The sequence below is a fragment of the Lolium rigidum genome, chromosome 6 (assembly GCF_022539505.1).
Source record: "Lolium rigidum isolate FL_2022 chromosome 6, APGP_CSIRO_Lrig_0.1, whole genome shotgun sequence".
Lineage (NCBI taxonomy): Eukaryota > Viridiplantae > Streptophyta > Magnoliopsida > Poales > Poaceae > Lolium > Lolium rigidum.
Window position 1 is genome coordinate 314,854,038 of NC_061513.1, and position 26,214 is coordinate 314,880,251.

At 41.6% G+C, this 26,214-nt stretch overlaps 1 protein-coding gene, 1 long non-coding RNA gene and 1 pseudogene across 2 annotated transcripts in view; 2 read left to right on the forward strand and 1 right to left on the reverse strand.

The window, feature by feature from the left end:
• Nucleotides 1-1,363: 1,363 nt before the first annotated feature.
• On the reverse strand, nt 1,364-2,134 carry LOC124667440. The gene is made up of 3 exons (XR_006991290.1): nt 1,737-2,134; nt 1,536-1,642; nt 1,364-1,457 (listed from the first exon to the last, which is right to left on the reverse strand). It is a non-coding gene; the product is annotated as an uncharacterized LOC124667440 (long non-coding RNA).
• Nucleotides 2,135-2,344: 210 nt separating this feature from the next.
• On the forward strand, nt 2,345-4,874 carry LOC124664633 (annotated as a pseudogene).
• Nucleotides 4,875-7,473: 2,599 nt separating this feature from the next.
• LOC124664635 (probable amino acid permease 7) overlaps nt 7,474-26,214 on the forward strand; it is a 20,422-nt gene continuing 1,681 nt past the window's right edge. The window contains exons 1-2 of the mRNA XM_047202106.1: nt 7,474-7,584; nt 8,102-8,614. Of these exons, the coding sequence (XP_047058062.1) occupies nt 7,474-7,584; nt 8,102-8,614 (624 nt within the window). The remainder of the gene's footprint in view (nt 7,585-8,101; nt 8,615-26,214) is intronic.

Here is a 26,214-nt window from a genome sequence, read left to right on the forward strand (position 1 = left end):
TGCATCTTTTAGAAAGCTTGGGCTATATAAAGGCTATAGCCGGCTATTTAAAACTATGTGTAGAAAACTCCGATGTCCCATCAGTTCAGCATGTTCAGAGCCCTAGATTGTATACTTCAAGTAAGCCACATAACATTCACATGCACCCCGGAGAAGACGAGAGAAGAGCCAAAGAAATTTGGAAGCATGAGGGAGTATGAGGCGTTGGGAGAAGTAGCGCGGCTACTCACTTGCAGGACAGAGCGTGAAACCATGTTGCTTTTCTTTTTGCGGGTAAATGTTGATTTTATTACTCAATAGGGGTTACAGACAGGTTATGCAGGAGAGACTGAAACCACGTTGTTTCTTCACACTGAGAAAGATCTTGGACGTACTTTCCTAAACCTACTAGTAGCTAAATAAAGTAATATTTGATTAAACTTTTAGAAAAATTTATCAATAAATATGATATTTTATAGATACTAAATAAAAATATATTTTTATTATATATCTAATTTTATTTAATTTGTATTTTACATGTTAATGATTTTTGGTAAAAACTTAATTAAACTTGACATAGTTTGATTTTCTAAAAGTAATATAAATCTTCAACTTTCGGATGGAGGTAGTATACATTGCACGTCGAAGATCATTTTTTTCTGATCAAGACGTGCAAGTGCAGGAGTCAACGTACACCTTTTTAAATAGAACATGCAGAACTTAAGCGCATAAATATTTTGCTTTCTCTTGATCATACATTATCAAGAAAATTACAAAAAACCACCACATTACAGGCAATGGTTTTAAAAAGCCACCACTATTCATTTTTTTTTCCAAAAAACCACCAGCTTACGGGTAACACTTAACGGATAGCACTGACTCGTCTCTAATGCTGGTTTAATGGCCAGACTGGCATATGGGTCCTGCTGTTATGCTGATGTGGCGACTGATTAATGAGAAAGAGAGGAGCCCCATATATTGGTTCTAGCTTCGGGCTTATTTGTAAATTTCAGTGGGACCCACTTGTCAGCTAGCATTACTTTTCTCTCTTTTATTTTTCTATTTATCCTATAATTGTTTTCTCGTCTTTTTTTTTTTTGGGCGTTGACCCGACCGAGCCTGAGCTAGCAGCCGAGGCTCGCTCGGCGGCGCCCGCGCCACTCTGGCCGGCGGCGGAGCTCGTCCCGTCGGTGCCCTGGCTGGACCTCGCTCGCGCCGCCCTGCTCGGCACTCGGCCGGAGCTCGTCCCTCCGACCCCTGATACATCAAGCGGACGTTTGGCTCTCGTGTGTCACCCTACCTGATACATCTGCCGTCCAGTTCTCGTTGAGATGGACCGAACAAAAGTAGCGGAAAAGCTGTCAGATATCCCCATACGTGTAATACTGATCTACGTAGTATACGAGCAGACTATACTGGCATATACAATAGCCGGGGGGCCCGCTGAATTGATTGCAACAAACCTAGTTAACAGCAAACTGTGAAGACATGTCAGTACATGTTTCGCAAATTGAAACGTAAACCAAGATCCCCGACTCCCAACTGTACCCACTCACCAGTCACCATTAAATCCGCCTCAAGCTTTTCTTCACATCCCCTCCGCTCGACGCCGGCGGTGAACAGTATCGTCTGTGCTTAGAGATCTTCTTCCGGTCTCCTGCTGCTGGGAATCGGGGAGGAGGTTACGTATCAGAAGCAACTGCTGGAGATATCACAGTTGGTCGGGATACAGACCTGGTTTGAAGTATTCAAGGTACCTTCTTCTCTGTTGCATGTATGCGTGAATTAGATTTGTTGTCTTCTATGCACACATACAGATCGTAACCATAGTTCTTGTCTGGCCCATACGCATCGTAACCCTTGTTCTCGATCTCTGTCAGAATGGACCACTGTGTAACTGAAGAAGAACCATTTGTTGAGAGGTCACTGCTGTTCGCCAGCCAGAACACTTGGCTAGAAACTGTAGTTGAGGAAGACGAAGTTGAGTCATCGGGAGACAGCACAGAGGACAATGCTAGTGGCCATGGCATAAATAGGTCAGTTGATCTGGGTCGGACAGAAAACATTGTTCATGTTGAAAGAGACCCCAATGGCCTTGTTCGCAGGTATGTTTAACAATTTGAGATTACTGTGCATCTTTATTTGGTTTAAGTGGACTGGGAATAGCAAACCATTTGTAGAGTTCTTTGATACGTAATTATAACAATGCCAGGGCATCTTATACAATGTGCAATTGTTAGCTTATTTTACCATCTATTTTTTCTGTAATGTTGTGCAAATTAGTCGGTTGTGCTTTGCTAGATGTTGTGTTTTGTAATTGTACTTATACACGGATTAATGATTTACCAGGCACAGACGTGGTGCTATGCTTGATGAAAGGGCAGCTAGTGCGAAAGGATATCAGCTCTTGAATCTGCCTTTAGAGGTTTTGCGGAAAGGAAAAGCACAGAATACTGTCACCAAAAATTGGGCTGTCGTTTGATTCATTGGGTGAAGCTTATGATTACTACAATCTTTATTCTTGGGAGTGCGGCTTCGGTATTAGGTATGGGAAAAGCAGGATGAATGTTAAAGGATCGAAGTGCATGCAAGAGCTCCTCTGCAACTGCTCGGTAATGAAGCTTCCATAATGAACATATTTACAAACATGATCTGCTGAACCATTTTTGACTGATTTTATTTTTTGTTTTAACAGGGGAAACCAACCAAGCTTAATAGCACTTCTTGTCGTACGGAATGTGCAGCTATGATTAGGTTGTTAAGAACGGATGATGATGGGTGGTACATTTGTGAGTTCAGGTCGACACACAACCACCAGATGCTACATACATGCGCACAGAAGTTGCATTTTCCCTCTCACAGGCATATAGACAAGTACACAAGAGAACTCGTGGTGCAACTGCGTGAAAACAATGTGAATTTGAGCAAGGTATACAGCATTATTGGGACATTTTTTGGCAGAATCGAGAATGTCCCTTTTACGAAAAGGTGTCTTCGAACTCTTTGTGGTAAAATCTCCCGTGATCGAGCAGACGAGGATGTGAAGAAGACAATGGATATATTCTCCGATCCGAAGGAGAAGGATCCGGAGTTTGATTATTCGGTAAGAGTTGATGGTGACAGCAGAATAAGGACTCTCATGTGGACAAACGGAAACAATGAAGTTGCGAGTACCACCATTTTGGTGATGTCATAACATTTGACACAACATATAAGACAAACTTATATGACATGCCATTCGGACTATTTGGTGGAGTGAATAACCATTTCCGATCGATAATATATGCTCGGAGTGCTGATGAGGGATGAGAAAGTTGAAAGCTTTAACTCGGGTTTTCAAGGAGTTTGTGAAGATGATGGGTGGAAAGAACCCAATTACAATTCTAACAGTACGTAAAATGAACCAAAATCTATTCCACCAAATACTATGACAAGTATTACTCGTTTGATTGAACCGAATGTTTAAAATTCATGAAACAGATCGAGCACGTGCAATGGAGGTTGCCATCGAGGAGGTGTTCCCTGATGTAACACATCGATGGTGCAAATGGCATGTCATGAAAAAAGCAAAGGAGAGTTTGGGTGTCCACTATCATAAGAAGAGTGAATTCAGGATAGAGTTTCACAAGCTAGTGCAAGATATGATTACTCGTACAAGAGTTTGAAGATTCATGGCATGCTCTGGTAAAAAAACATGGGCTTGAAAAGAATACATTCCTGATCCAGATTTTCGAGGTACGACACAAGTGGGCCAAGCCTTATTTCGTTGGGAAATTTTGTGCAAAGCAAACCAAGTACTCAACGAAGTGAAAGTGCTAACCATATGTTGAAGAATTACATCCCACCCGGATGTCCTATGAACCTATTCGTTAAGCAATACCACAAATTGCTCTTTGATAGAGATCGGGAAGAGGGTTTCCAAGAGAAGAGAACCAGATTGGTAATTGCTAAAATTATCATCGTTATCATTATTTGTCTGCCTAGGTCTTGAAACTCTAAAGTTTATATTTATGAAATGTTATTTGCAGGGTGGTGCAGTGTTGAAAGTTAACATACCTCTTGAAAAGCATGCTAGCAGAATATATACAAGGACCATGTTTGAAATGTTTGGATCGTTCCTTTTTGCTTCTGGATCATATACGGTAGAGGAGCTGATCCCGAAGAAAAATATGTGGCAACACACCGAATGCATCCAAAAGAGAAAAATACCTTAAATCTGTCTTTGAAATAGAAGTTTCTGAGGATGGCGATTATTTCACATGTGAGTGTGGATTATTTGAGCACATGGGTATGGTTTGTTGTCATATAATAAAGGTTGGTAATTGGTAATTGGCTGTTTTATCTGTGGTTTGTCTGATAACCTATATCATAGTAGGATCTAATTGTTTGAAATCCTTCATGCAGGTGATGTGTGAACTAAGACTAAGTGAAATTCCAAAAAGCATGTCATGAAGAGATGGACCCTAGATGCAAGAGATATTTTACCTGATCATCTGAAGCACTATCAGAAAGATATTGGTCTGAATGAAACGCACACATTTAGGCATTCAAAGATGTATATTGCTGCGCTTGAACTAGTGAAGATGGGAGATATGAATGTCGCCGCATATGAAGCTGTGATGAAGTGCTTGATCGATGCTAAGCTTAAGGTCACACCTCTTTGTAATAAAACAGATGGAATGAGTATAGTGGAGAAGGCCGCAACCATGGCTAAATCCAATGGGACAAGTGCAGTCCGTGCTAATTCGAATGGAGGAAGTACAGTTCGTGCTAATTCAAATGGAGGCAGTACAGTCCGTGCTAAATCAAATGGAGGAAGTGCAACACATGGTACGGGTCGTCCCAATTCAAATATACCAAGCTGGTCCAGAATTATTTTCAGAGAAAGCAACTAAGGACAAAGAAAAATATGCGATGTCAGAAGGATCTTGTGTTGATGGGGGAGATGATAGTTTGGAGTCATTGAATGATGTTTACTCTCCAGATAGGAGCCACCACGATTTGGCACCGCCTCCAAGTAAAAAAAGACGAGGTCGTCCAACGACTGCAAGAGACAAAGCTCCATATGAAAACAAAAACAAGAGATCAAGATTCTGCACAATTTGTAGGCTAGAAGGACATAAACGTACAACCTGCCCAATCAGAGGAGATGCTCCCATGAAGCCAAGGCAAGCTGCTAGATGCAGCAATTGTGGAATTACAGGGCATCGGAGGACAAGTTGCGTCAAACCAATTAGTTTTCCTGGTTGATTTGTGAATTTTCTATATACATATTGATTGTAAAATTAAACCTACAATTATCGGATGACTCGCATGTGTCAAAAATATGTATCGTGTGTAACTGTATTGAATATGTTTTCAGGTTTTTAAACTGAGGGCAAAAAATTCATTCGTGCTTTTCTTAGAAAAAAATGAGAAGCATGGTGCATCAATGTCATGGCAGTCACATGCCCATTTGGTAACATGGAACTGGAAATATTTTGTTGTTGGTGTTCAAAATATAATCCCAAACTAGAGTGCTGGTTGGTACATACACCATTTAAGTTTGTTGGTCCCATTGCATCCACTTAGACTGACCAACGTATTAACTTCGGTGTACCAGGCGTCCAGGCAGTTGTCACATTAAAACAGGTGGGTCCAGGTAGGTGATGATATTTGATCCAAATACGGCGGTGGCTAAAACAGAAAACTAGACTATACAACAATCGGTATAACATGCGTCAGTGGTCCCTGCACAGGTGTCGCACGTTGGTATCGGTGGTTGTGGCACACGAGAGCCACAACGCAATTCTCTGGCATACACACCCTAAATTCTCCACCCACTCTTGCGTGTGAAAATAATGCTTTGCTCCTTAAATATATCACTCAGTCTTCATCTGACTAGGTAGAAACATGGTTTTAAATAACCGGCTATATGCTATAGTCGGGCTATTGCCTTAGCTGCATCTTTTAGAAAGCTTGGGCTATATAAAGGCTATAGCCGGCTATTTAAAACTATGTGTAGAAAACTCCGATGTCCCATCAGTTCAGCATGTTCAGAGCCCTAGATTGTATACTTCAAGTAAGCCACATAACATTCACATGCACCCCGGAGAAGACGAGAGAAGAGCCAAAGAAATTTGGAAGCATGAGGGAGTATGAGGCGTTGGGAGAAGTAGCGGGGCTACTCACTTGCAGGACAGAGCGTGAAACCATGTTGCTTTTCTTTTTGCGGGTAAATGTTGATTTTATTACTCAATAGGGGTTACAGACGAGTTATGCAGAGAGATCGAAACCACGTTGTTTCTTCACACTGAGAAAGATCTTGGACGTACTTTCCTAAACCTACTAGTAGCTAAATAAAGTAATATTTGATTAAACTTTTAGAAAAATTTATCAATAAATATGATATTTTATAGATACTAAATAAAAATATATTTTTATTATATATCTAATTTTATTTAATTTGTATTTTACATGTTAATGATTTTTGGTAAAAACTTAATTAAACTTGACATAGTTTGATTTTCTAAAAGTAATATAAATCTTCAACTTTTGGATGGAGGTAGTATACATTGCACGTCGAAGATCATTTTTTCTCGATCAAGACGTGCAAGTGCAGGAGTCAACGTACACCTTTTTAAATAGAACATGCGTAACTTAAGCGCATAAATATTTTGCTTTCTCTTGATCATACATTATCAAGAAAATTACAAAAACCACCACATTACAGCAATGGTTTTAAAAAGCCACCACTATTCATTTTTTTTTCCAAAAAACCACCAGACTTACGGGTAACACTTAACGGATAGCACCGACTGCCTCTAATGCTGGTTTAATGGCCAGACTGGCATATGGGTCCTGCTGTTATGCTGATGTGGCGACTGATTAATGAGAAAGAGAGGAGCCCCATATATTGGTTCTAGCTTCGGGCTTATTTGTAAATTTCAGTGGGACCCACTTGTCAGCTAGCATTACTTTTCTCTCTTTTATTTTTCTATTTATCCTATAATTGTTTTCTCGTCTTTTTTTTTTTTTGGGCGTTGACCCGACCGAGCCTGAGCTAGCAGCCGAGGCCTGCTCGGCGGCGCCCGCGCCACTCTGGCCGGCGGCGGAGCTCGTCCCGTCGGTGCCCTGGCTGGACCTCGCTCGCGCCGCCCTGCTCGGCACTCGGCCGGAGCTCGTCCCTCCGACCCCTGGACGGACCTCGCCCGCGCCGCCATGGTTGCCGCTCGCCCCGTGTGGCCCTTCCCCGGCCCCTGGCCACGCCGCCCTGCTCGGCGCTCGGCTGGAGCTCGTCCCGCCGACCCCCACTCGCCCGCGCCCGCGCCCGCCCCGGCTGGCGCTCGTCCCGCGTAGCCCTTTCCCGGCCCTGCGGCGGCGGTAGTGTGGGGTAGCGACGGCACTACTGTGGGGTAGCAGCGGCCCTGGTTGACCTGGGCAGGCGCGGGCGGGCTCCAGCTCCGGTGAGGGCGGGCGCGTTCGGGCGCGACGAGAGCTCCGGCTTAGGCAGGGATGGGCGGGCTCCAGCTCCGGCGAGAGGTCCAGCGAGATCTCCGGCATAGGCAAGTGCAGGGGCCTCCGGCAGGGGTCACGCAGGCGCCGCCATCTCTCCCGATGGAGCCCGTGAGCAGGCCCGATGGGGTCTTTATTTTTTGAGAAAGAAAAAAGAACAAGAATGAACTGCTATGACAAGTGGGTCCTGTCAACTGATATTTTCTACACTACTTAAAAACGAGGAACATGTTCCTTATTCTGCCAATACGTCAACCTCTTCGTCCTTTGTCCACCGTCCTCCGCTCGACCGCACGGCGGCCACATGGGCTAGGCCCATCTTATCCCACCACCAGATCTCGTCATCAAGTAGTCACGCATTGAACCCAATCACCTCCTCTCGAGGGTACCACCCCCCCCCCCGCCGTTACAGCCGCGAGCATCTCGCCAGAGGAGGGCTGGCCCGACGTTGCCCTCATCTCACCTGCCGGACCTAGGCCGGCAGGCACCGGATCTGGACAGTTCATGCGTGCCTCGAGTCCACCGTTCCTCTTTGCAACCACTCGATTCATTTGAACTGCCGCCGCGAGATCTGGATGTCGAAGCCGTCACAACTCTCTGTGTTCATCCCTCCGCCCGACCTGTGCAGCTCTGTCTCCGCAGTGGTGGTCGTCACCATGTCGCCGCCGACGAGACCACCGCGCTCCGCACGCGTCTCGCCGCTGTCCAGGACACCCTCGGGCTCGCAGAATCCAAGGCCACACCTGAGGACCGAAAGGACATCCCTTCATCGTTGCTAAAAAAATCCCCTCTCTTCCCCAACATCACGTGCGGCCTGCAGGTCGCCTCCTCCGTCCTCTGCCAGTCTGCCTCTTCGCCGCACTCGGTCGAGACCAGCATGTCCAGGCCGTCTGGCACACTCTTCCTAGGGGCACAGCAGGAGATCACTAGGGTCTACCGCCCAGCCGTCCTCACGTCCTGCCGCCCCTACCCACCCAGTTCCTTCTACTCAAATCCCCACTCAGGTTCAATTATAGAAGCTACAAGCAAGAGTTGTCTGCTATTCTCCCATGGCTTGCCTTGCAACCACTCTATGCCTTTCCAGAAGAGCAATGGCGGCGGGAGGCATCAGATCAACGGGCAGACGAGCATAGCCACGTCGGTCAGACCTCAAATCCAAGAGCAGGCCTCCGAAGTTCTGAGGATGCATAGCCAGGCCACTAGATTTGTCACAGCCAGATTGAAAGATAATCACAATAGAGCTGGTATAGAAGATAAAAAAGGGGATATATGCAAGAACTTTAGGCTGTACATGGTGCAGGGTGTGTTCTGTAGATTGGCGTCGCATCACAGCTAGCTAGCCTAAATCGGGAGTGATTGGGTATTGCTTCTACTGAATATGGGTGAACCTGGTTCCGAATGGAGCACAAAAATTCTTATTAAAGAAATCATGGTGATGCATTTGTTTGAGTACATGATTGATACGCGTACAGCACGCGTCCGTTGGGAACCCCAAGAGGAAGGTGTGATGCGTACAGCGGCAAGTTTTCCCTCAGTAAGAAACCAAGGTTTATCGAACCAGTAGGAGCCAAGAAGCATGTTGAAGGTTGATGGCGGCGAGGTGTAGTGCGGCGCAACACCGGGATTCCGGCGCCAACGTGGAACCCGCACAACACAACCAAAGTACTTTGTCCCAACGAAACATGTAGGTTGTCAATCTCACCGGCTTGCTGTAACAAAGGATTAGATGTATAGTGTGGATGATGATTGTTTGCAGAAAACAGTAGAACAAGTATTGCAGTAGATTGTATTCGATTAAAAGAATGGACCGGGGTCCATAGTTCACTAGAGGCATCTCTCCCATAAGAAAAATAGCATGTTGGGTGAACAAATTACAGTTGGGCAATTGACAAATAGAGAGGGCATGACCATGCACATACATGATATGATGAGTATAGTGAGATTTAATTGGGCATTACGACAAAGTACATAGACCGCTATCCAAGCATGCATCTATGCCTAAAAAGTCCACCTTCGGAGTTATCATCCGAACCCCTTCCAGCATTAAGTTGCAAACAACGGACAATTGCATTAAGTATGGTGCGTAATGTAATCAACAACTACATCCTCGGACATAGCATCGATGTTTTATCCCTAGTGGCAACAAGACATCCACAACCTTAGAACTTTCCGTCACTGTCCTAGATTTAATGGAGGCATGAACCCACTATCGAGCATAAATACTCCCTCTTGGAGTTAAGAGTAAAAACTTGGCCGAGCCTCTACTAATAACGGAGAGCATGCAAGATCATAAACAACACATAGGTAATAGATTGATAATCAACATAACATGGTATTCTCTATCCATCGGATCCCAACAAACACAACATATAGCATTACAAATAGATGATCTTGATCATGTTAGGCAGCTCACAAGACCCGACAATGAAGCACAATTAGGAGAAGACGACCATCTAGCTACTGCTATGGACCCATAGTCCAGGGGTGAACTACTCACTCATCACTCCGGAGGCGACCATGGCGGTGAAGAGTCCTCCGGGAGATGATTCCCCTCTCCGGCAGGGTGCCGGAGGCGATCTCCGAATCCCCGAGATGGGATTGGCGGCGGCGGCGTCTCTGGAAGGTTTTCCGTATCGTGGCTCTCGGTACTGGGGGTTTCGCGACGAAGGCTATAAGTAGGCGGAGGAGATAGGCCAGGGGGCCTGACAGGGGGCCGACACACTAGGCCGGTGCGGCCAAGGGCCAGGCCGCGCCGCCCTAGTGTTTGGCCACCTCGTGGCCCCACTTCGTATCATCTTCGGTCTTCTGGAAGCTTCGTGTGAAAATAGGCCCCTGGGCGTTGATTTCGTCCAATTCCGAGAATATTTCCTTACTAGGATTTCGAAACCAAAAACAGCGAGAAACAACGAACTGGCTTTTCGGCATCTCGTTAATAGGTTAGTGCCGGAAAATGCATAAATATGACATAAAGTATGCATAAAACATGTAGATATGATCAATAATGTGGCATGGAACATAAGAAATTATCGATGCGTCGGAGACGTATCAGCATCCCCAAGCTTAGTTCCTGCTCGTCCCGACGAGGTAAACGATAACAAAGATAATTTCGGAGTGACATGCCATCATAACCTTGATCATACTATTGTAAGCATATGTAATGAATGCAGCGATCAAAACAATGGTAAATGACATGAGTAAACAAATGAATCATATGACAAAGACTTTTCATGAATAGTACTTTCAAGACAAGCATCAATAAGTCTTGCATAAGAGTTAACTCATAAAACAATAAATCAAAGTAGAGGTATTGAAGCAACACAAAGGAAGATTAAGTTTCAGCGGTTGCTTTCAACTTATAACATGTATATCTCATGGATATTGTCAATGTAAAGTAATATAACAAGTGCAATATGCAAGTATGTAGGAATCAATGCACAGTTCACACACGTGTTTGCTTCTTGAGATGGAGAGAAATAGGTGAACTGACTCAACATAAAAATAAAAGAAAGGCCCTTCGCAGAGGGAAGCATTGATTGCTATATTTGTGCTAGAGCTTTGGTTTTGAAAACAAGAAACAATTTAGTCAACGGTAGTAATAAAGCATATGTATCATGTAAATTATATCTTACAAGTTGCAAGCCTCATGCATAGTATACTAATAGTGCCCGCACCTTGTCCTAATTAGCTCGGATTACCGGATTATCATCGCAATACATATGTTTTAACCAAGTGTCACAAAGGGGTACCTCTATGCCGCCTGTACAAAGGTCTAAGGAGAAAGCTCGCATTGGATTTCTCGCTATTGATTATTCTCAATTTAGACATCCATACCGGGACAACATAGACAACAGATAATGGACTCCTCTTTTATGCATAAGAATTCAACAATTATTAATTTTCTCATATGAGATTGAGGATATTTGTCGGCTTTAGTTAGCGGCCCAATGTTCTTCTCTAACATTATGCATGCTCTAACCATTCTAGCGGTAAATCTCCCTTACTTCAGACAAGACGGACATGCATAGCAACTCACATGATATTCAACAAAGAGTAGTCGATGGCGTCCCCAGGAACATGGTTATCTCGCAACAAGCAACTTAATAAGAGACAAAGTGCATAAGTACATATTCAATACCACAATAGTTTTTAGGCTATTTGTCCCATGAGCTATATATTGTAAAGATGAAGAATAGAAATTTAAAGGTAGCACTCAAGCAATTTACTTTGGAATGGCGGAGAAATACCATGTAGTAGGTAGGTATGGTGGACACAAATGGCATAGTGGTTGGCTCAAGGATTTTGGATGCATGAGAAGTATTCCCTCTCGATACAAGGTTTAGGCTAGCAAGGTTATTTGAAACAAACACAAGGATGAACCGGTGCAGCAAAACTCACATAAAAGACATATTGTAAACATTATAAGACTCTACACCGTCTTTCTTGTTGTTCAACCCAATACTAGAAATTATCTAGACCTTAGAGAGACCAATTATGCAAACCAAATTTTAGCAAGCTCTGTGTATTTCTTCATTAATAAGTGCAAAGTATATGATGCAAGAGCTTAAACATGAGCACAACAATTGCCAAGTATCAAATTATCCAAGACATTTTACCAATTACTACATGTAGCATTTCCCGTTTCCAACCATATAACAAATTAACGAAGAAGGTTCAACCTTCGCCATGAACATTATGAGTAAAGTCCAAGGACATATTTGTCCATATGAAACAGCGGAGCGTGTATCTCTCCCACACAAATAATGCTAGGATCCATTTTATTCAAACAAAACGAAAACAAAAACAAACAGATGCTCCAAGCAAAGTACATAAGATGTGATGGAATAAAAATATAGTTTCACTAGAGGAACCTGATAATGTTGTCGATGAAGAAGGGGATGCCTTGGGCATCCCCAAGCTTAGACGCTTGAGTATTCTTGAAATATGCAGGGGTCAACCACCGGGGCATCCCCAAGTTTATAGCTTTCACTCTCCTTGATCATATTGTATCATCTCCCTCTCTTGATCCTTGAAAACTTCCTCCACACCAAACTCAAAACAACTCATTAGAGGGTTAGTGCACAATTAAAATTTACATGTTCAGAGGTGACATAATCATTCTTAACACTTCTGGACATTGCACAAAGCTACTGAAAGTTAATGGAATAGAAAAATCCATCAAGCATAGTAAAACAGGTAATGCGAAATAAAAGGCAGAATCTGTCAAAACAGAACAGTTCGTAAAGACAAATTTTATTGAGGCACCAGACTTGCTCAAATGAAAATGCTCAAATTGAATGAAAGTTGCGTACATATCTGGGGATCACTCACGTAAATTGGCATAATTTTCTGAGTTACCTACAAAGAATTAGGCCCAGATTTGTGACAGCAAAGAAATCTGTTTCTGCGCAGTAATCCAAATCTAGTATGAACCTTACTATCAACGACTTTACTTGGCACAACAATGCACAAAACTAAGATAAGGAGAGGTTGCTACAGTATTAACAACTTCCAAGACTCAAATATAAAATAAAAGTACTGTAGTAAAAACATGGGTTGTCTCCCATAAACGCTTTTCTTTAACGCCTTTCAGCTAGGCGCAAAAAGTGTGTATCAAGTATTATCAAGAGACGAAGTATCAACATCATAATTTGTTCTAATAATAGAATCAAAAGGTAACTTCATTATCTTTCTAGGGAAGTGTTCCATACCTTTCTTGAGAGGAAATTGATATTTAATATTACCTTCCTTCATATCAATGATAGCACGAACAGTTCGAAGAAAAGGTCTTCCCAATATAATGGGACAAGATGCATTGCATTCAATATCCAAGACAACAGAATCAACGGGGACAAGGTTTTTGTTAACGGTAATGCGAACATTATCAACTCTCCCCAAAGGTTTCTTTGTAGAGTTATCAGCAAGATTAACATCCAAATAACAATTTTTCAATGGTGGCAAGTCAAGCATATTATAGATTTTCTTAGGCATAACGGAAATACTTGCACCAAGATCACATAAAGCATTACAATCAAAGTCATTGACCTTCATCTTAATGATGGGCTCCCAACCATCCTCTAGCTTCCTAGGAATAGAAGCTTCGCGTTCTAGTTTCTCTTCTCTAGCTTTTATGAGAGCATTTGTAATATGTTTTGTGAAAGCCAAGTTTATAGCACTAGCATTAGGACTCTTAGCAAGTTTTTGTAAGAACTTTATAACTTCAGAGATATGGCAATCATCAAAATCCAAACCATTATGACCTAAAGCAATGGGATCATCATCCCCAATATTGGAAAAAAATTCAGCAGTTTTATCACAGGCAATTTCAGCAGTTTTAGCAGTTTCAGGCAGTTTTTCGCGCTTTGCATTAGAAGTGGAAACATTGCCAACACCAATTCTTTTACCATTAATAGTAGGAGGTGCAGAAACATGTGGAGCATTAGCATTGCTAGTGGTGGTAATAGTCCAAACTTTTGCTATATTATCTTCTTTAGCATTTTCTTCTTTTTCCCACCTAGCACGCAATTCAGCCATCAATCTTATATTCTCATTAATTCTAACTTGGATGGCATTTGCTGTAGTAACAATTTTATTATTATGATTTTCATTAGGCATAACTTTCGATTTCAAGAGATCAACATCAGCAGCAAGACTATCGACTTTAGAAGCAAGTATATCAATTTTCCCAAGCTTTTCTTGAACAGATTTGTTAAAAGCAGTTTGTGTATTAATAAATTCTTTAAGCATAGCTTCAAGTCCAGGGGGTGTGTTCCTATTATTGTTGTAAGAATTCCCATAAGAATTACCATAGCCGTTGCCATTATTATAAGGATATGGCCTATAGTTGTTACTAGAATTGTTCCGATAAGCGTTGTTGTTGAAATTATTATTTGTAATGTAGTTTACATCAACATGTTCTTCTTGGGCAACCAATGAAGCTAACGGAACATTATTAGGATCAACATTAGTCCTACCATTCACAAGCATAGACATAATAGCATCAATCTTATCACTCAAGGAAGAGGTTTCTTCGACAGAATTTACCTTCTTACCTTGTGGAGCTCTTTCCGTGTGCCATTCAGAGTAATTAATCATCATATTATCAAGAAGCTTCGTTGCTTCACCTAGAGTGATGGACATAAAGGTACCTCCAGCAGCTGAATCCAATAAGTTCCGCGAAGAAAAATTCAGTCCTGCATAAAAGGTTTGGATGATCATCCAAGTAGTCAGTCCATGGGTTGGGCAATTTTTAACCAAAGATTTCATTCTTTCCCAAGCTTGTGCAACATGCTCATTATCCAATTGTTTAAAATTCATTATGCTACTTCTCAAAGATATAATTTTAGCAGGGGGATAATATCTACCAATAAAAGCATCCTTGCATTTAGTCCATGAATCAATACTATTCTTAGGCAGAGATAGCAACCAATCTTTAGCTCTTCCTCTTAATGAGAAAGGGAACAATTTTAATTTAATAATGTCACCATCTACATCTTTATACTTTTGCATTTCACACAATTCAACAAAATTGTTGAGATGGGCAGCAGCATCACCAGAACTAACACCAGAAAATTGCTCTCGCATAACAAGATTCAGTAAAGCAGGTTTCATTTCAAAGAATTCTGCTGTAGTAGCAGGTGGAGCAATAGGTGTGCATAAGAAATCATTATTATTTGTGGTTGTGAAGTCACACAACTTAGTATTTTCAGGAGTACCCATTTTAGCAACAGTAAGTAAAGCAAACTAGATAAAGTAAATGCAAGTAACTAATTTTTTTGTGTTTTTGATATAGAGTGCAAAACAGTAAATAAAGTAAAACTAGCAACTAATTTTTTTGTGTTTTGATATAATGCAGCAAACAAAGTAGTAAATAAAATAAAGCAAGACAAAAATAAAGTAAAGAGATTGGAGGTGGAGACTCCCCTTGCAGCGTGTCTTGATCTCCCCGGCAACGGCGCCAGAAAATTTGCTTATACGCGTACAGCACGCGTCCGTTGGGAACCCCAAGAGGAAGGTGTGATGTGTACAGCGGCAAGTTTTCCCTCAGTAAGAAACCAAGGTTTATCGAACCAGTAGGAGCCAAGAAGCATGTTGAAGGTTGATGGCGGCGAGGTGTAGTGCGGCGCAACACCAGGGATTCCGGCGCCAACGTGGAACCTGCACAACACAACCAAAGTACTTTGCCCCAACGAAACAGTGAGGTTGCCAATCTCACCGGCTTGCTGTAACAAAGGATTAGATGTATAGTGTGGATGATGATTGTTTGCAGAAAACAGTAGAACAAGTATTGCAGTAGATTGTATTCGATTAAAAGAATGGACCGGGGTCCATAATTCACTAGAGGCATCTCTCCCATAAGAAAAATAGCATGTTGGGTGAACAAATTACAGTTGGGCAATTGACAAATAGAGAGGGCATGACCATGCACATACATGATATGATGAGTATAGTGAGATTTAATTGGGCATTACGACAAAGTACATAGACCGCTATCCAGCATGCATCTATGCCTAAAAAGTCCACCTTCAGGTTATTATCCGAACCCCTTCCAGTATTAAGTTGCAGACAACAGACACTTGCATTAAGTATGGTGCGTAATGTAATCAACAACTACATCCTCGGACATAGCATCGATGTTTTATCCCTAGTGGCAACAGCACATCCACAACCTTAGAACTTTCTGTCACTATCCCAGATTTAATGGAGGCATGAACCCACTATCGAGCATAAATACTCCCTCTTGGAGTTAAGAGTAAAAACTTGGCCGAGCCTCTACTAATAACGGAGAGCATGCAAGATCATAAACAACACATAGGTAATAGATTGATAATCAACATAACATGGTATTCTCTATCCATCGGATCCCAACAAACACAACATATAGCATTACAAATAGATGATCTTGATCATGTTAGGCAGCTCACAAGACCCGACAATGAAGCACAATTAGGAGAAGACGACCATCTAGCTACTGCTATGGACCCATAGTCCAGGGGTGAACTACTCACTCATCACTCCGGAGGCGACCATGGCGGTGAAGAGTCCTCCGGGAGATGATTCCCCTCTCCGGCAGGGTGCCGGGAGGCGATCTCCCGAATCCCCCGAGATGGGATTGGCGGCGGCGGCGTCTCCGGGAAGGTTTTCTCGTATCGTGGCTCTCGGTACTGGGGGTTTCGCGACGAAGGCTATAAGTAGGCGGAGGAGATAGGTCAGGGGGCCTGACAGGGGGCCCACACACTAGGCCGGCGCGGCCAAGGGCCAGGCCGCGCCGCCCTAGTGTTTGGCTACCTCGTGGCCCCACTTCGTATCATCTTCGGTCTTCTGGAAGCTTCGTGTGAAAATAGGCCCCTGGGTGTTGATTTCGTCCAATTCCGAGAATATTTCCTTACTAGGATTTCTGAAACCAAAAAACAGCAGAAAACAGCAACTGGCTCTTCGGCATCTCGTTAATAGGTTAGTGCCGGAAAATGCATAAATATGACATAAAGTATGCATAAAACATGTAGATATCATCAATAATGTGGCATGGAACATAAGAAATTATCGATATGTCGGAGACGTATCATTGATCATCGAGTGTGAGAGATGAGAAGACCTCCTTCTGGTATGTACATTGTGCAGACACATATAAACTGCAGTATTTTTTGTACACTTTTGCATTTCTTTGGTGAAAGCTACCGACTCCATCTGCTTATGTTGCTATTAGATGCACCATTCAATATGCAGAGTGGTACTTCATTACTCAATATTCAGATTGTTACCTACATAATTATTTTAGATTTTGTCTTGGCATGACTGCATGAATGAAACTAGACAACGTGCAAAATATCTGGTTGAGAAAAAGAGTAGAGCTGCATGATTTCTTCAAAAATTGTGGGGAGTATGGAACAACAGAGAGAGTAAAAGAGGAACGCGATGGACGGTCAAATAAGATAATGTTTGGGATAAGACGGTGATGGTTGTTTCTTTTTTAACCAGCACACAGTTATACCAGACAAACTTTTCTTTGGAGTTGAGCACACATTGTTGATAGATCTGGGAAGCAGGTCATGAACTGCGGAATATTATGACGACCTTCTGATACGTCTCCAACGTATCTATAATTTCTGATGTTCTATGCTTGTTTTATGACAATACCTACATGTTTTGCTCACACTTTATAATGTTTTTATGCGTTTTCCGGAACTAACCTATTAACAAGATGCCACAGTGCCGCTTCTGTTTTCTCATCGTTTTTGGTTCCGTAGAAGGCTGTTCGGGCAATATTCTCGGAATTCGACGAAACGAAGACCAAACATCATAATTCACCGAGACGGACCAGGACACCGAAGGGGAGTCAGAGGGGAGGCCCGGGGCCCCCACACCATAGGGCCGCGCGGGCAGGCCCCCGGCCGCGCCGGCCTATGGGGAGGGCACCCCGGTGCCCTCCCGTGCCGCCTCTTCGCCTATATAAGCCCTTTCGACCTAAAAACTCGATACGAATTGACGAAACTCCGGAAAGACTCCGGGGCGCCGCCACCATCGCGAAACTCCAATTCGGGGGACGAAGTCTCCGTTCCGGCACCTCGCCGGACGGGGAAGTGCCCCCGAAGCCATCTCCATCGACGCCACCGCCTCCATCATGCTCTGTGAGTAGTTCCCCCATGGACTACGGGTTCTAGCTGTAGCTAGTTGGTATTCTCTCCTCCATGTACTTCAATACAATGATCTCATGAGCTGCCTTACATGATTGAGATTCATCTGATGTAATCGGTGTTGTGTTTGTTGGGATCCGATGGATGATACATTATGATTAGTCTATCTATAAAGTTTGTGAAGTTATTGTTGCTGCAATCTTGTTATGCTTAATGCTTGTCACTAGGGCCCGAGTGGCATGATCTTAGATTTAAGCTCTATAATTATTGCTTAGATTGTATCTACAAGTTGTATGCACATGTCTATGTACGCAACCAAAGGCCCCAAAGTGACAGAAATTGGGACAACTGGAGGGGAAGGTGAAGGTATGAGGATCACATGTTTTCACCAAGTGTTAATGCTTTGCTCCGGTGCTCTATTAAAAGAAGTACCTTAATAGCCAGTAGATTCCCTTGAGGCCCGGCTGCCATCGGCTGGTAGGACAAAAGATGTTATGCAAGTTTCTCATTGCGAGCACGTACGACTATATATGGAAAACATGCCTACATAATTAATAATCTTGATGTTCTGTCTTAATGCTATTTCAATCCTATCAATTTCCCAACTGTAATTTGTTCACCCAACACTTGTCACTTGTTATTGGAGAGTTACCACTAGTGTAGATCGCTGGGAACCCCGGTCCATCTCTCATCATCATATACTCGTTCTATATGTCATTGGAAGTAGTATCAACTATTTTCTGGTGCCATTGCCTCCGTGTTACCGTTATCGCCGATGTGTTATCGTTACTATTGCTCTCACATTACCGCTCGCTTTCACATCACCCCCGTTACTAGTGCTTTTCCAGTGTGCAGCTGAATTGACAACTCAGTTGTTAAGGCTTATAAGTATTCTTTACCTCCCCTTGTGTCGAATCAATAAATTTGGGTTTTACTTCCCTCGAAGACTGCTGCGATCCCCTATACTTGTGGGTTATCAAGACTATTTTCTGGCGCCGTTTCCGGGGAGGCATAGCTCTACTCATAAGTTCACCTGGGTACTACACTCTACCTCTCTCTCTGTTTTTATTTTATTTTATTTTGTTTTGCTTAGTTTATTTTTGTCTAGTTTATTTGCGCTTAGTTTATTTCTATCTAGTATTATTTTGCTTAGTTTACTTTTGTCTAGTTTGTTTTTGTCTTGTTTTACTTTTCTCATATACCAAAAAATCCATAAAAATTTGAAAAACCTAAAAAGTAAAAACTGTTGTTATGGAAGAACGCATAACTATGTTGGAGCTTATTGAATTATATAATAATTATAGAGAATCAAGAGCGGGTGAAGTGATGAGTGCTGTGATAGAAAAATTGAATACAATTGCTAAAATCTTGCTTAAACGCCATGATATAAACTGTTGCTCTCAACAGGATACTAAACATCTTAAATTCCAATGTTGCTTCAGTGAGGAAGCTTTAATTAAGAACTACAATTGGAATAACTATATTCATCTTGGGTTCGAAGAGGTAGAACAATTTGTTTTATTTATGGGAGCTTCTGAGATCGAATCCTTCATGGTTAAGAATTATGAAACTTGTGTTGTTTGTAAGGACCTTAAAGATTATGTCTCTTCTATCCTTAATTTTTGCATAGAAAGTTACAGTGATAATCCTTATATCATTGATTATAAAGAGAGACTCGTTAATGCACAAGAATGCACTCACAATTTGCAGGAACTCGTGGAAGAAGAAATTGATGAACCCGAAAGCTCATTGGATGAAAAAGAGGAGGAAATTGATGAACCTGAAAGCTCATTGGATGAAAAAGAAGAGGAGAGTGATGAACAAAAGGAGGAAGAATGGATTAGCTACCCATGCCAACCTTCTAATGAGAGTAACTCTTTATCTCTTACACTATTTGATTGTCCTCCATGCTTACCAAAGGAGGTTGAATGTTATGTTCCTGTGGATTCTCTTGAAATAGTACCCATGAGTAAAACTTGTGAGAATAATTATGCTACTATTATCTATGATAATCCATGCTATTTTGATAAATCTTATGATAATGCTTTGTTTGTGCCTGATGTCGAAATGCATGGTACTAAAGAGTTTTGCGTAGCAAATGTTTATGATAAAGCTCTAGATGATGGTCCTATGTTACTTGATAATATTAATTGTACTACTAATGAAAAGGGGATTGGAGAGTTCTTGACTTTATGTAGGAGTCCCATATCTCTTGAGATTGATCAATCATCTTGTTATATTATTGATAAAAGTGGGTTTGAAAGTTTTAATCCCACTATTTTTGAGCTTGATAAAAACTATGTGTTTATGAAACATGAAAAGTATGCTGCATGTGATAGTTATATTGTTGAGTTTATTCATGAAGCTACTGAAAATTATTATGAGAGAGGAAAATATGGTTGTAGAAATTTGCATGGTACTAAAACACCTCTCTATATGCTTAAAATTTTGAAGTTACTCTTGTTTTATCTTCTTATGCTTGTTACTTTATTCTTCATGAATTTATTTGTGTACAAGATTCCTATGCATAGGAAGTGGGTTAGACTTAAATATGTTTTGAATTTGCTTTTTGATGCTCTCTTTTGCTTCAACTCTTATTTCTTGCGAGTGCATCATTAAAATTGCTAAGCCCATCTTAATGGCTATAAAGAAAGCACTTCTTGGGAGATAACCCATGTATTTATTTTGCTACTGTTTTGCTGTGTCTTGGAAGTTGTTACTACTGTAGCAACCTCTCTTTATCTTTATTTTATTGCATTGTTGTGCCAAGTGAAGTCTCTAATAGAAGGTTGATACTAGATTTGGATTTCTGCGCAGAAACAGATTTCTATCTGTCACGAATTTGGGCAGCGTTCTCTGTAGGTAACTCAGAAAAATCTGCCAATTTTTGTGCGTGTTCCTCAGATATGTACGCAACTTTCATTAGTTTTGAGTTTTCTGATTTGAGCAACGGAAGTACCTCTTAAAAATTCGTCTTTACTGGCTGTTCTGTTTTGGCAGATTCTGTCTCTGTTTTATGAATTGTCTCTTGTGGACTTTAAGTGAGGCTTTCTAGACGTGGAGAGCTGTAGCTAATGTTTTATTGAGTTCTTGCAATGTGTCACTACAGGACTAAAGTGGATTAAAGTTTTTTGAGTACTAACCCCTCTAATGAAGTTTATGAGAAGTTTGGTGTGAAGGAAGTTTTCAAGGGTCAAGAGAGGAGGATGATATATGGTCAAGAAGAGTGAAAAGTCTAAGCTTGGGGATGCCCCCGTGGTTCATCCCTGCATATTTCAAGACGACTCAAGCGTCTAAGCTTGGGGATGCCCAAGGCATCCCCTTCTTCATCAACAATTTATCAGGTCACTTCTATTGAAACTATATTTTTATTCGGTCACATCTTATGTGCTTTACTTGGAGCGTCTGTATGTTTTTGTTTTTGTTTTTGTTTGAATAAAGATGGATCCTAGCAATCCTTGTTTGGGAGAGAGACACGCTCCACTTTTTCATATGAACACTTGTTCTTCGTTTTACTTTTCATGTTCAATGGTAAAAGTTGGAAGCTATTGCACTTGTTATTATTTGGTTGGAAACAGAAAATGCCTCATATTCTCTTGAATAATTTGATACTTGGCAATTGTTTTGAGCTCTCAAGTAGATCATGATTAAGTTCTTGCATCATGTAGTTTAAACCTATTAGTGGAGAACTACCGTAGAGCTTGTTGAAATTAGTTTGCATGATTGGTCTCTCTAAGGTCTAGATATTTGCTGGTAAAAGTGTTTGAGCAACAAGGAAGACAATGTAGAGTATTATAATGCTTGCAATATGTTCTTATGTAAGTTTTGCTGTACCGGTTCATACTTGTGTTTGCTTCAAACAACCTTGCTAGCCCAAAGCCTTGTACTGAGAGGGAATGCTTCTCGTGCATCCAAAACCTTGAGCCAAAACCTATGCCACGTGTGTCCACCATATCTACCTACTATGTGGTATTTCCTGCCATTCCAAGTAAATTCTTCATGTGCTACCTTTAAACAATTCAAAAGTTATCATCTCTTATTTGTGTCAATGTTTTATAGCTCATGAGGAAGTATGTGGTGTTTTATCTTTCAATCTTGTTGGGCAGATTTTCACCAATGGACTAGTGGATTCATCCGCTTATCCAATAATTTTGCAAAAAGAGCTGGCGCGGGGTTCCCAGCCCCCAATTAATTAACTTTCATTAATAATTCTCTTCACATGTTTTGCTCTGATTCATCAGTAAGCAACTTAATTTTGCAAATAGGCACTCCTTCATGGTATGAGATTGTTGGAAGGCACCCGAGGATTCGATTAGCCATGGCTTGTGAAAGAAAATGTTGGGAGGAGTGTCACCCATAAATAAATAAAAACTAAAGTACATGTGTAAACAAAAGAGAAGAGGGATGATCTACCTTGCTGGTAGAGATAACGTCCTTCATGGGAGCCGCTCTTCGAAAGTCTGTTTGGCAAGGGGGTTAGAGTGCCCACTACCATTCGTTGACAACAACAAACACCTCTCAAAACTTTACTTTTATGCTCTCTATATGATTTCAAAACTTAAAAAGCTCTAGCACATGATTTAATCCCTGCTTCCCTCTGCGAAGGGCCTTTCTTTTACTTTATGTTGAGTCAGTTTACCTACTTCCTTCCATCTTAGAAGCAAACACTTGTATCAACTGTGCATTGATTCTTACATACTTGCTTATTTGCATTCATCATATTACTTTGCGTTGACAATTATCCATGAGATATGCATGTTGGAAGTTAAAAGCAACTGCTGAAACTTATATCTTCCTTTGTGTTGCTTCGATGCTTTTACTTTGAATCTATTACTTTATGGGTTAACTCTTATGCAAGACTTTTGATACTTGTCTTGAAAGTACTATTCATGAAAAGTTTTGCTATATGTTATCTATTTGTTAGCAACTATAGATCATTGCCTTGGGTCACTTCATTCATCTCATATGCTTTACAATAGTATGATTAAGATCATGTTGGTAGCATGTCACTTCAGAAATTATCTTTTATCGTTTACCTACTCGAGGACGAGTAGGAACTGAGCTTGGGGATGCTGATACGTCTCCAACGTATCTATAATTTCTGATGTTCCATGCTTGTTTTATGACAATACCTACATGTTTTGCTCACACTTTATAATGTTTTTATGTGTTTTCCGGAACTAACCTATTAACAAGATGCAACGGTGCCAGTTCCTGTTTTCTGCTGTTTTTGGTTCCAGAAAAGGTCGTTCGGGCAATATTTTCGAATTCGACGAAACGAAGACCAAACATCATAATTCACCGATACGGACCAGTACACCGAAGGGGAGTCAGAGGGGAGGCCTGGGGCCCCCACACCATAGGGCCGCGCGGGCAGGCCCCTGGCCGCGCCGGCCTATGGGGAGGGCACCCTGGTGCCCCTCCTACGCCGCCTCTTCGCCTATATAAGCCCTTTCGACCTAAAAACTCGATACGAATTGACGAAACTCCAGAAAGACTCCAGGGGCGCCGCCGCCATCGCGAAACTCCAATTCGGGGGACAGAAGTCTCTGTTCCGGCACCCTGCCGGGACGGGGAAGTGCCCCCGGAAGCCATCTTCATCGACTCCACCGCCTCCATCATGCTCTGTGAGTAGTTCCCCCATGGATTACGGGTTCTAGCTGTAGCTAGTTGGTATTCTCTCCTCCATGTACTACAATACAATGATCTCATGAGCTGCCTTACATGATTGAGATTCATCTGATGTAATCGGTGTTGTGTTTGTTGGGATCCGATGGATGATACATTATGATTAGTCTATCTATAAAGTTTGTGAAGTTATTGTTGCTGCAATCTTGTTATGCTTAATGCTTGTCACTAGGGCCCGAGTGGCATGATCTTAGATTTAAGCTCTATAATTATTGCTTAGATTGTATCTACAAGTTGTATGCACATGTCTATGTCCGGAACCAAAGGCCCCAAAGTGACGAAATTGGGACAACTCGGAGGGGAAGGCGTAGGTATGAGGATCACATGTTTTCACCAAGTGTTAATGCTTTGCTCCGGTGCTCTATTAAAAGGAGTACCTTAATAGCCAGTAGATTCCCTTGAGGCCCGGCTGCCACCGGCTGGTAGGACAAAAGATGTTGTGCAAGTTTCTCATTGCGAGCATGTACGACTATATATGGAAAACATGCCTACATAATTAATAATCTTGATGTTTTGTCTTAATGCTATTTCAATCCTATCAATTGCCCAACTGTAATTTGTTCACCCAACACTTGTCACTTGTTATTGGAGAGTTACCACTAGTGTAGATCGGCGAGAACCCCGGTCCATCTCTCATCATCATATACTCGTTCTATATGTCATTGGAAGTACTATCAACTATTTTACGGTGCCATTGCCTCCGTGTTACTTAGTATCGTCGTTGCTGTTATTCTGTTTCTATTGCTCTCATATTACTGCTGCTTTCACATCACCCCTGTTACTAGTGCTTTTCCGAGTGCAGACTGAATTGACAACTCAGTTGTTAAGGCTTATAAGTATTCTTTACCTCCCCTTGTGTCGAATCAATAAATTTGGGTTTTACTTCCCTCGAAGACTGTTGCGATCCCCTATACTTGTGGGTTATCACCTTCCACGGAGGTGAGATTTGCAGTAGAAACACATAAATTCAGCTTCCGAATTTATTTCTTTCTCAATTTTGTAGTATCGTTAATTGATGAATTTTGAGATGGGGAGTAGTCGTCGATGCAAGTGTGGTGCCGATGCTAAATATAATAACGCTATTCAATATTCAGATTGCTATTTAAGTGTTAAGCTTTATCATATTTTTTTGGCATGACTTCTGGAGTGAACCTTTCATGGAATATTATGAAAGACTTCCACGAAGGTGAGATTTGCAGTCGAAACACATAAATTGAGCTTCGGAATTTATTTATTTCTCAAACATTGTACTATCCTTAATTGATTGTTTTTGAGATGTAGAGTAGTCGTCGGTGCAAGTTTGGTGCAAGTTTGGTGCCGATGCTAAATATAATAAAGCTATTCATTCAGATTTCTATTTAACTGTTATGTTGTGTCATATTTATTTCTTGGCATGACCACCGTTGGTGCAAGGTTGTTTTTCTTTTTTTCTTTTGTCTTCAAAAGATGTATTCGGATACTATGGATGTATTTGCATGACTTCCTTTCCTGGAAATTGGTCACGCCAACCACATCCCTCATGAGACCAGTAACTTTTTCTACTTGCGTTTTGTATGTTAATCAGATTTTTTTAAATGATATAATATTGTTTTTAGCTTAGAGAATGAGTTGTACTACAAATCGTAGTTATGTACATTTCTGATTTGAGTAGGGAAGGATTCTAATGTAACATGGGTTCATGCGCATGACTTATTCTCTGAGTTTGTGCCTCCAAACTTCATACTTCTCTATTTGATTCTGAAAGTCTTGAATTTGGTATTCAACTAAATGCAGTGCTAATCTACATTCTACATATGTTTTTAGGGGTTTCGGGAGGGAGAAAGATCTGAATTTGGCTGGAATGCTGGGTCCGTTGGTGGGCTCATGGGGGCTAGATGGGGTTGAGGGACAAGAAGAGGAACCATAGGCGCGTGCTCTTGCGGCACTCGGCTGGTCCCAAGACTGCTGAGGGGAAGGATTTCCTTTTGCGTGCCCCCTTTTGAAGCCAATCGAGGAGCCAGAGAACATGGCCACTGTTTTGTAGAATTTATTTGTTGTATCCTTCATAAAATAATTGTTGAATTGGCAACAGAGCATGATTATTATGGTTTCACACTACAAATAAATATACACCAAGTATTTTCTTGATCTTATTTTCTGGTTTTTAAGAACTTTGCCGCACTCTATGTCAGGCTAAGCAGAAGTCACATCGGCATCTAAGAACATCATTTTACCTTTAAGAGATCTCTGAAATGTTTGAGGGTTATTGTGTGTTTACGGATTTTCGTTGGATTCAAAGAGAATTACTATTGTTTGTGATTTTACCACTCCAAATCGTGAGTTAACTATACACTCCAAATCAGATATTTTAAAACGCATTTGTAAATTACCTTCTCTCCGCTATAGGAGACTATCTGAAACATTGGCTCTTTGTGTGCGGGAT